The 11,788-nt window shown below is 40.6% G+C and overlaps 1 protein-coding gene across 1 annotated transcript; it reads right to left on the bottom strand.

The window, feature by feature from the left end:
• Positions 1-495: 495 nt before the first annotated feature.
• Positions 496-7,930, bottom strand: Abd-B (Abdominal B). The gene is made up of 5 exons (XM_032432998.2): positions 5,453-7,930; positions 3,741-3,937; positions 3,382-3,589; positions 2,657-2,871; positions 496-2,578 (listed from the first exon to the last, which is right to left on the bottom strand). The coding sequence occupies exons 1-5, from the start codon at positions 5,871-5,873 to the stop codon at positions 2,387-2,389; spliced, it is 1,233 nt and encodes a 410-aa protein (XP_032288889.2). The 5' UTR covers positions 5,874-7,930; the 3' UTR covers positions 496-2,386.
• Between the last annotated feature and the right edge of the window lie 3,858 nt (positions 7,931-11,788).

Raw genomic sequence — 11,788 nt, 5'->3', positions numbered from 1 at the left:
ATGTGTTTCAGAAGAGAAGCAAACTTAAGAAAATCTCATAAAGAAAGAATAACAAATTATTGATCTTAATTGAACTGATAGAATTTGAGAAAAACGAAAAGTTTTAGTTATCAGTTTTTTAGTTTGTTAAGTGTTATTGATGAATGGATCTGCTTTTATGCAGATAAATGCTAAGTTAATTTATACTTTGTACGAGTAACTTCTATGGAGGCTTATGAATAAATTCGATACTGAGAGGTCGTCCTTGAATCGCATTGAGTTCTGAAAATCGCTGCGGAGGAGCCTTTAATACTGGCCGACGGTACTTACCAAACAAAATCGAATCTAAGAAATGACTAAAACAAAAGCAAGATAAAAAAAAAAAATAATTTGAATAGACAACAACGTGTATTGAGACAAAAATCATGTGAAACTTGAATTCAGTTAAGAGGAAACAAAAGTACATAGAATACTAATCGGTATTTGAAATTGTGTATATTTTTGCATTTATTTTTTTGCACTTTTATATTTTATTCACAATAATTAACTTTTTAAAAAAGAGAATTGCTAATGCTATGTAAAAATTTACTAAACAAACTATAATCGAACATAAGCATAAACATAACCGACTTTAGACTACAACTTATGAAAAAGGTGTGAAAGAATAATAATACAAGAACTAGGATAAAGCAATTGGCGAAATAATTTCATTAATAAGTAAGTATGTATGTATAGGCATACGATATTATACATATATGTATGTATGTATATGATACAATATATAATGTATGAAGCAAAACATTAACAAAAATTCGATAATTACACAACATAACTGAACTTAGATGTAATATCAGGATTAAGCTGAGTCGATACACATAAAATATATGTCTGCATATGTGCCTTATTTATATATATATATATATATATATATATGTACTATATATAAGTACTGTAAATAGCTTTAAGGTATGTATTGTAAATTAATTGTTGCTCAACTTCTTTTGATGCCACTTATATTTCTTACAAGTATTATTAAAATGTATTTCTTCTTTAGTTTTTCTTTCTTTTTGTTTAGGTTTATATTAGGGTTTAAGGTTTAGTTTTAACTTTAGCTTTACGTGCACTATTTTGTTTGTTCAGATCAAAAGCGCCAATAACTACGAAGTAAATTTGCACACACATCAAAAAACTTTTGATTTACAATTTATACTCGTAATAAAATGAATTAGACATCAGTATTTTAAATTGCTAGTTTCATATGTTTATAGATTTTTACTTGTTTTTTTTTTATGTTTTTTTTTTTTCATTTAATTTTTTATTTAGTTTTCATTTAACTCACAAAACACAGACGGTTTCACTAACTTTGCGCGTGCTTTCATTTTGTGATTCAATGTCTTAGTTTATATACAGGAACTTAATATTTATCTAAGAACACGACACAACGAACAATATAATGACAAAATTTATGCTATAATTCCGGCGCTGTCTAACTGCATTGCGGTGTGTTTGTGTTTGGGTGAGTATGTGTGTGTGTGTGTGTGTTTCTATGCAAATGTATATTTCTGTTTTTCTGCATGTGTGTGTGAGTGTGTTTGTGTACATGCTTTGTGGCTACTAGTTTGTCTGTGAAAATTGTTAAACAATTCATTAGTTCCACATTAAGAACATTTTTCTGGGGTTACAATGTGCTTGTTCTTCAATTTAACCTGCACTTACATTTAGAATCTACTACTCGAATTGTTGCTGTATTCATAATTAATATGGATAGTATATATGCATATAATATTTATTGTTGAAAATTAATAATTATGCGCGTTCATTAATGAGAGAGTTAAGAGAAATACATAAACAAATATATATATTTCCGATTTTGTTTACTATATGCTTTATGCATCTAACTGTCTATCGCATTCAACTACCGCACCCAGCTTCAATAGACGGGGTAATTTACATTTGTTTTGCTTGTTTATAGATATTTGAAGAACGGACTTATTAATTAATTGTAATTCATTAAACATACATTTTCAACTCCCCTTGGCCTGGTCTGCCAAAGATTTTAACTTTGAAAACAGCGACACCAACTCTTGAACTGGGCAGCCTGCCTCCTCTTCATCCACTTCAACCTCCTCCACCACCTTCTTCGCCTTCAAGAACATTTTCGGATCAGTCAGTACAACCCCATGGTTTGTTGGGGATACACATGTATACATGTGTGTGTATATATGTACTGCTTGGACTCATCGTTCAATTAACACGGAAAATCCAATATCATCTCATTTTTAATTGGATTGATGTTTGTATTTGTATTAAGATTGTGGTCCGGCTGTGGATGGGGATTCGGATTGGGATTGGCTAAATGCTAGTAGGTGGCAAAGCCCATAGCGCCAGCGTTGCTGTTGTCCAAAGGTCACTGGTGCATTTTTGTGGCATGGTGACCCATGCTCAGGCCCAAGTTTAAGTGATGGTTGTTGTGGTGCTGCTGTGCCGCCTGGGCATGGTTGTGATTGCTGCTGGAGTTGTTGTTATTATTCTGCTGTGTGGCCTGTCGCTGCGAGTTCTTCTTGTTCTTCATGCGACGGTTTTGAAACCAAATCTTAACCTAAACACAAGTAACAAAGTTGCAAATGAACATTTAGCTTGGTTAGATTATTTCAACTGAAGTACACTCTCCACATACCTGACGCTCTGTCAACTGCAGATTGCGAGCTAACTCCCAGCGTTTCTGTTTGGACACGTACGCATTGAAGAGAAACTCCTTCTCTAGCTCCAGTGTCTGGAACTTTGAGTACGGCTTGCGCTTTTTTCGCACCGACACCTGGCCGGTCCACTCGTGCATCGCATTTGTCGGCGTACAAGGACCCACTGCACCAACCGAAAGACCACCAGACGTCCCTAGAGTCAAATGAAACCAGATTAACCATTTATTAAGAAACTCAACAAAGTGTGTTCACAGCTATACGATTTATTTCTATATTTGTGTCAGTTATTAATTTGTTCAAATTGAAAAAATATTATAGATTACAGGAAAATAACCAAAGCTTATATGTAGTTTAATAGTTGCCACCAAAACAAAAAATATATTATAATTTCGAATTTTATGTGCTGGTTATTTCAACCCAAGAGGGTTCTTTTGGAGTGACCCCCTCACTTAGGGTAGGCAGTGATTGTTATTATATATTGGCACACCCAATAACAGGAGCACAACCTCGGCTGAATGTCGCAAATAAATTTATGAGGCATTTTGCAATACGCTAATTAAACGGTAAACTTGACAGTGTCGCAATTTGCATTTTGCCTTTTCCGCAGCGGGCAGAGGCAACAAAATCAACAACAATAACAACAACTATTCGAACAGCGATAACGACAGAGATCTGTAGGCAATTGGAAATGCCTGCGACTTACCTGTGCTCGAGTAGGCCTCGGGGAAGGCGCGAAGCCCACCTGGGGAGGAGTAGGTGGGTGTCTCGTAGCTGGACTGAGAGGTGCCTTCCACGGACTGGCGCGCCGCTGCTGCCGCGCTGACTGATGCATGGCGCTCGTCAGTGGCGCTCATGTAGGCCGCCGCTGCTGCGGAGGTCGGCTGATCACGGTAGTTGGGCCAATATGCAGGCTGCTTGTCGAACGTGGGCGAATGTGGCAACGGGGAAAAAAGGCAAAGGTAAAGTTGACATTGAGTTGTTTACGAGACGGCTGTCGAGTCTGGTGAGACTGGCGCGCGATTCGAGCCGGATAGAACGTAGTTGTCGGCCTCGTGTACTCACCTGAAACTGGGTCTCTGGGTAACCGTAAAACATGGGCTTGCGATCCCGATCGAGATAGTATGGCGAGGCATGATACTGGTTGAACTCGTTGTCGTAGGGCCAGGGATGCGCGTGCCGTTTAACGGGCGTCCCAGAGTCCGTTTCGAAGCCGGGCCTGATCGCGGGTATATGTATTGGCGCTAATGAGATGGACATGTCTAGAAGAAACAACAGAAAAATACTCGCGTTATTAACGAGCTGTCATATGAAACAACTTAACGAACGTATTCGTTCCTTATTACGCTCCTAAACATTTTCTGTACAAATACAGAGTAGAATTACCAATAATCCTACAGCATCATTTAAATAAGCTTACTAACAAGTTATAACTCCTTACTTCTCGTTAGAGTACTAATCATAAGCCCAGCGCTACTATGTAACCATAGATGCACAGCAGCTTAGTAAACAATAAAACATACCGGCTAAAGTAATAGACTGCTGACATAGGCAATCTAATATACTAGCTCTGTAGAATTCTGAAAATTAAATTTTAATAATATTAAAATCTAAGATTACCCTAGTTGGGCGCGCCCAACTATGAGAGATACCTCGAACTGAGCGCCGAGGTACCGATGCAAACATTCAAACATTCCAATTCCAATATACTCAAAAACACACAAGTACACACTAACACACTCACACACACTTAACGACTGAGCTTCTTCATTCCAAGGGGGAAATATCTGTGTATACTACACCAGAAACTCCATTTATAACTTTGGATACAACATCTCTTATAAGCTCCGAGATATGATCGAAAAACTGGATATCTTTCTTTCATGGAAGCGGGTCAATTTATGGTTGATTTGATCTGGCTAATGCTCAAAAGTCGAAGTACCAAAATCTTATAATTCCCGAGGCTGACTGACATGGCTTGACATGGCTCAACTCGGCGTACGATGCTACTCAAGAATATATGTACTTATGGGGTCGGAGAAGTTTTCGACTGTCTGTTTGAAAAAAAACCTATTACTATACTTGTTTTCAGTGGTATGAAGCTCTGAGTTATCGACTAGCAGATTCCCTGAACCGATGGTTCAAAATAACCTAATGATATATTTATCAATATTTTGAATAAAAGGTAAGGACATATGCAAAAACTGCAATTTCGTTCTGTGCATGGTATATGAGTATTTAAAATATAGAGTCTTAATCTCTAGTTATGCCCAGGTGAACAGTCATGCACACGGATGAATGCACGGGTAAGGGTAGATCAACTCGGATTTTCGTCCTGATAAAGAACATAGATACTTATTGGGATCGAAGATGCTTCCATCTGCCTGTTACATACATTTATATAGAATTTACTGATTTTCAGTGAGTTCAGGAAATACAAGTTTGGGTTGATATTTTACATATAATAATATTAATATTAAAAATAATAATAATAAAAAACAATAATAAAAATGCTTAAAATATGGAAAAACAAATAATAATAATAATAAAATAGTTTTTAATTAAAGAAAGAAGCTTATAGAAGTCATTCATTTGCAACAGCATTCTTATTGGATCATATATTTAAGAAAGTCTTATAAGACTGTAAGTTATACGCAAGTTCCTAGCTTATATAGTATATGGGAGCTTTGGATTTCGTTAGAGTGGATGATAGTGCATAAGGTAACACAATCGATAGGCAACTCGAAACGATAGACGTGAACTTTTCGACTGCTCACCTGCTTGCTGAGAACTGACACTGGAGGGAGAAACACTCGCCGTTGTTGGCGCAACAATTTGACTTTGGGCTGACGCCACCACCGAGTTTTGTTGTTGTTGTTGTTGCTGTTGCTGTTGGAGACTTGAGGAGGCGCCACTAGAGACGCTATTAGGCGTCTGTTGTTGCTGCTGCTGCTGCTGTTGCTGTTGCTGTTGTTGTTGTTGTTGTTGTTGTTGCTGATGATGAGGTGATGTGAGATGCTGGGTTTGCTGTGCGGTGGGGCCAGTCGGCGTCTGGGCGGGACTAAGGGCACTGCCAACGGGTGTGGTTGTAATCTGTTGTTGTTGCTGTTGCTGCTGTGGCGGGGGCAGATGCTGAAGAGGCGGCTGTTGCTGCTGCTGCACGGGCACAATTGGCACGGGTGGGGGATCCTCATACATAACTGCATGCGTGGGTGTGGAATGTGTTGTAGGTGTCGTCTGCTGCTGCTGCTGGAGTACAGAGGTTGGCGTGGACAATCCAACCGAGGCGGACGACACGACCGTGTGCTGCAGGTGATGATGCAGAGGCTGGGTCTGAGGCAGGTGGTGGTGGTGGTGCGGATGGTGATGCAGTTGCTGCAGATGCTGCGCGGACTGTTGTAATTGCTGTTGCTGAAGCTGTTGTTGTTGCTGCTGCTGCTGCTGCTGTTGCTGGTGGTGCAACGCGACCGCCGAGGCGCCAGTCGTCGAGGTGGGGTGGGGGTGCGGATGTGGATGTGTATGATGTGGCCCCCACCAAGCCCCGGCAGCGGCGTGCGACCCGACTGCCGAGACATCGTGGGGGTCGTAAAGAGCGCACGCCAGCGGGATGGTTGGGGTTTGGGGAAGGGGTGGAATATTTACGGTTATTTTGAATGCGGTTCAGTCAGTCGGCGGGAACAAAAGGCACTGATAACACACCGAACACACCAAGCGGGACACGGCCCAGGACCACCGAACAATTATTCCTTTATTTCTTAGTTGATTTCTTATTTTTTCGCAAATATATTTTATTAATTTCAGCGCATATAAGTTTAATTGAAATCAATTATTTGACGATAATTAAGCCTGATTGCTGCGTTTTGGTTTGATTTTATTTGCAGTCATATGAAAACCGTTTTTTACGACTACAGCAGTCGTTGGTGTACTCACGCACACGCACGCACACACGCACGCACGCAACACTCAAAGCTAAGTGAGTGCGCTACGTGTGAAGGAGAGCCGCAGAGTGAAGAGCGTCACTGGGCGGGTGAAGAGAGCGCGAACTGCATAAATACCACCCACAGTTGCCGTTGGTTAGGCGAGCGTTTTGATCGAAAGCAAGTCAGAGAGATACGAGCACAGGGTGACTATGGTGTTCAGAACTCGCACAAATGTTTTCAAATTGGGCTTCTTTTTAGTTGGTTAATTCGACAAAGTTTGTTTTTATTTTATTTTTTTCGTAAAAAACAAACAACATATTATTTTATATCTGATTCGTCTTTTTATATATATATATATGTTCAAGATTTTTCTTCACTTCTTATCACTGCTTCGCAAGTTTCTTTTACAATAGGCCTCGTTTTGTTCACTCTGCAAACTTGTTAGTATTGCATTGTTTTTTATAAGTTGCTTAAGGCCGGCACAAATGGCGCGCGAAATTTTTAGTGCGTGAGAGTGAGTATAAGTTGTGTGGTTGAATTTTTATTTGTTTCTTTTTTTGTTGTTGTTGTTGTTGTTGTTTTTTATGTTGCTGGTCATAAAATTTGATTTTACGATCAAAACAAACAATTAAACTCGGCGCTCGCAACAGTGAAAAAACTGTATATATAATAGCACATTATTTTAATTTTATTATTCGTATTATTGTAGTGTTAAAGATTCCTTATTGCACGAATTTTTTGAAGCGCACCGCTAAAACGCTTTAAGCAGTGTTTCAAAGCGAGAAACAAATGTGTCTAAGTCAAAGTTCCCGATGTAGAAGTGGCTACTTGGATACTCTGGTCGCAATTGTTGTTGCCGTTGCCTTTGAAACGCCCGCACGCCTTCAACCGTACAGAGCGAAGCACAAATCTACACTGACAACGTCAGCGAAAACGGCGACAACCAGCAGAGGCAGAGGCAGCAACAGCAGCAGAGGCCCAAGCGGTGGAGTCTTGGTGTCGACTCTCACTCTCACAAAACAAACGACAGACGACGGACGGCGGACGGCGGACGTTGGCAAGAGTCAGTCAGAGTCAAGATGTGAACAAAAGGCATTCGATACGTGTGCCTGACAGCGCGGCGCCTTGTGTCCGTGTGCCCAAGAGAGCCTCGCGCATGCGCACGCTCAAGACTGTGAGCGTCGGAGCCAAGCAGCGTACGTGTATGGTGGTGGTGTGTTGTCAGTCGCTCTCTTTGCGGCGCGCGTTATGCACACGCACGGTATGTGTGTGAACATGAATATGCGCACGCTTGTATATGTGCACATGTACAGACGTACGTGTGTCCCCATGCAAGACCTTAAGAGAGCTTGGCCGCCAACTTGAAAAACAACTTCAAAATAAATGATTTTTCAGTATTGTTGGTTTTATTTATTTTACTGAGATCATGAAGGAAAAATCGAAATCGATTATAATCAGTTGGGTCTTTAGCAGGTGTACTGTCCAGAGGACGTCGGCATCCCAGCACAAAAGCATACAGGCACACACATACACTGTACATGTACATCTCTGGCTTTGTTTGCTCTTTTCATATCTCTATCTCCCTCTGTATCTTGTCTCTCTCTCGCTCTTTAGCTTCTACTCTTTCTAGTGTGTGCCACAGCAAAAACAAAGTATTTCTAGCTGTTTGGGGCTGATTTAAATATATATATTTAACGCTGCCGCACAGCAGCGCCATCTATGGCCGAGATTTCAATTGGAATGGACTGGGGTGTCCCCCATGGCATTGTTTTTGTTGGCTTGCGATGTTTTTTTTGGCGGTCCTACAACAAAAGCAATGCCAACAAAAAACAAACATACGACAAACATTTAAGGCGACTTCGATTCGAACTTTATATTGTACACACGCAAGATACCACAGTAGTAAAACAACCCCTTTCTAGGCGCTAATTAATCAAAATGAGCTAAATAAATATATACATATACACAGTAATTTATGACAGCAGACAAATTGAGACAATTGCCATGCCTTTGCCACTTACCCTCGCATAAGAAGCAATATCTACGGGTTCCTGCACGGCTCGTTTCGCTTCATCCCGACCCGACCCGTCCCCTACGACAACTGCCGAATTTAACTCTAGACAATTATGAGTATTTTACGACAATTTCTATTGGAAGAAAGCGGCTCTAATACTTGTAAGGGCGGGGAAATGTTGAAAATGATAGGATACAATTTTCCCATAAGCACACGCACACACAGGCAGACACACACACACAAATAATGTATATAAGTCGAGGATAGTAGAAGACTTAATACCCTTACAGATGTATTTCTATTTAAGATCCTTCCAATTTTGAATACAACATGTCAGAGCATGCCTTTGACATTTTTATTTTATAGCGATCTAATCTTAACGCTGCTTATTAGAATCTGAACATTCCAGGATATATACAGCTTTAACGAAACGGGTCATTTAGAAGGGATTTCAATATAGCCCAAGGCGTGCATATTCTGACTCTCATCATTTCTGGACTATAGTGGATCTTACTTGTACTTACTTCTATGTTACTATTATCGCACTTACAGTTCTTATGATGGAATGGGGCGAGTGCTTACCTGGTGGTTGGGAGCTGATGCTGGAGGGGGAAACACTCGCCGCTATCGGCGCAACAATATGGGTTTGGCTGGACGCCACTGCTGTGATTGACTCCCGTTGACGCTGCTACCGTTGACGGAAAAGTGTGATCTCGTTAAATGTTGCTGCCACAATTAACGTAACGCAGGGCTGAAAAGAGAGAGAGAGAGAGAATGTTGAATACTGGCAGTAATATTGGGAGTAGACCAGTGCGATATATTGCTGGCGCCGCTTGACGTTAATTTTTGCCGCACACTTAAGGGTTAAGACACCAACAACGTGGCAGCAATGTTTCCGTCCTTGCGCCTGTCCAGAGAGGTCATCTTACGAGTTTATGGCTGGCGCAAACGTCTTGTTTGTGTTTGACACCCGGCAGGTAATAATGCATTCGGACCAGACGGAGTTGCTACTGCCGCGACAGCCAACCAGGGCGCAGAGCACGGGGTGCATGGTGTCTGGACGGCCTGGAGGGCGGAAGTGAGCAACGACCTAGGCAAACATACAGACAGCAAGACAGAGGGACAGACAAACAGACAGCCGTCAAACACGTCGTAAAATTTGTTTCCTCGTTTCGCATTTGCATTGTGCAATAGTTGGCTCACACTTCAACGTCAACTTCCACTTCCCAATGATGTTGTCGCTGTTGTTGTTGTTGTTGTTGTTGTTGTTATTGCCGTGTGCATTGCCTTGAGCCGTGTTTGGGGTCAAAGTCAACTCTATTTGTAGTTCCAACCGCCCAACTGCTTACTTCACTTACATTCATAAGCAAATCCATACATACAGCAAATATGAATGCTGCCGCAAAATGAATAAGAATAAACTATTTAAGATGCTATCCCAATAATGAAGAAGACTTTTTCTGACTTGTTTAAGCTGCTAACATACAGAATTGCCCAGGCAGTATAGTCTTGCCCAGAGATATTAGAATTGGGACAGGGTTTGGTGGACTGGAAAATTAAGTTTTCAAACCGAAAATTAAGGCGAAGCATTAGTTTGAAAAGTGAACCGATCTACTGACATTTTTTTTAGCAGCCATGTTATAAACACGTTAGTTGTTTACTTACAGAATTCTATCTGGCAAATATAAACTGTCAACTTTTATAAAATGAAGATCCTTATTAGATGTGTATGTGTGTGTATGTGCACATACATGCCTTACTATTTTATTGCGCTTAAAAAGTTGTAATTATTAGTCAACAACAATGAAACCTTTCAATCGCGGGTTTTCTGTTGTAGTCTGAAAAAAAGGCGTTCCCAAAAAGAAGAAGAAAAAATTAAAAAAAAAGAATGAAGGGAAAGCAATAAAAGAGTTTCTTTCATATTTAACGATGCTCCTATTTGAATAAGTTAATTAACAGAATTAATATTCAAATGGGTTTATGGCCGCAATGGAGGCTTATGGCTTCATTATGTATGTTGACCCGCTCCGACTAAAAAATTCGAATTCAAACAACTATAAACCTACCACGAAAACAAGTATGATCATTTGAAATAAATTCACATGCAATATGATGAAGAAGCAGCAGTTACAGAATTCCCGTAGAAACAGGCGGCAGCCAATAGTTAAACAAACACAATAGTTTTGGTGAGAGAAAAGTTCATTGGCTTTTACTATCATAAAAAAGCAGACGAGACAAAAAACAACAAATCGGGTTTTTGGTGGTCTGTTAGATGCTGCGAACGAATTAAATGAAATTCGTGTTATCCAATTAGACACATCACTACTCAGTGCCGGGCAGCACCTCCGGCAAAGGGGCCTCGTCGCCAGCGCCGTCCCAGTCGCATTCTCTGTCCCAAAACTAAACGATCTTTCTCCCAGCTAATTATGAGACTCTGCGACTTTGTCTGTCTCTGGCGTCTGCAACTGCCCAATGGGAGCGTTGCTTTTTTAATTGCCTTGAATTTCTTTATTCCCAGAACCCTTTTGGCTTAAATTGTTTTCCGTGTAAAGCGTACAACGAGTAAAAACCGAAGCATCTAGATAAGCCATACAGCTTGGAAACTGTGCAAACAGAGATCAAAATTACCGTCTTGGGCCGTGGAAGAAAAATCTTGTGGTTTTTCTGGTTCCAGTTCGGAATGAGTAGTCGCAGTCGAAGTCGGAGGTGAAGTCAGAGGCAATATGGGACCCAGTCTTAAGGAACATGCGAAAGAACGCAGAGAAACCAACGCATTCGCTGGGCCAGGGCATCGAACAAGTTTCTCGCTTTGCCTTTTCATTCCTGTTTTTATGAAAATGAAAAACTTGCTCCAGCCGGGTATGGGCAATTGGTATTCATAAGAAAAAAGCCAGCTTGCCTCAAGAACGACAAACAACAACACAATTCGACGCCAGTCGAAAGGAAACACACACAAACCCACATGTTCTACATTTAGAAGAAAGAGAAGTACAGAAACGCAAAGGGATGAACACGAAGATACAGAGAAATATGAAATATCGTACTGACAGCTACGATGCGAGACATTTTGTGGAAATATTTAAGAGGTGGAGGCACCTTTGAAATCTTTAAGATACAATTCTAGAGCATATGTTGTTACAACTCAGATTCTGTCAGCCGAAGCATTGTCGTATATGTGA

The sequence above is a fragment of the Drosophila virilis genome, chromosome 2 (genome assembly GCF_030788295.1).
Source record: "Drosophila virilis strain 15010-1051.87 chromosome 2, Dvir_AGI_RSII-ME, whole genome shotgun sequence".
NCBI lineage: Eukaryota > Metazoa > Arthropoda > Insecta > Diptera > Drosophilidae > Drosophila > Drosophila virilis.
Note: the sequence above shows the minus strand (reverse complement) of the source record. Positions and strands in the feature narration are given on the sequence as shown.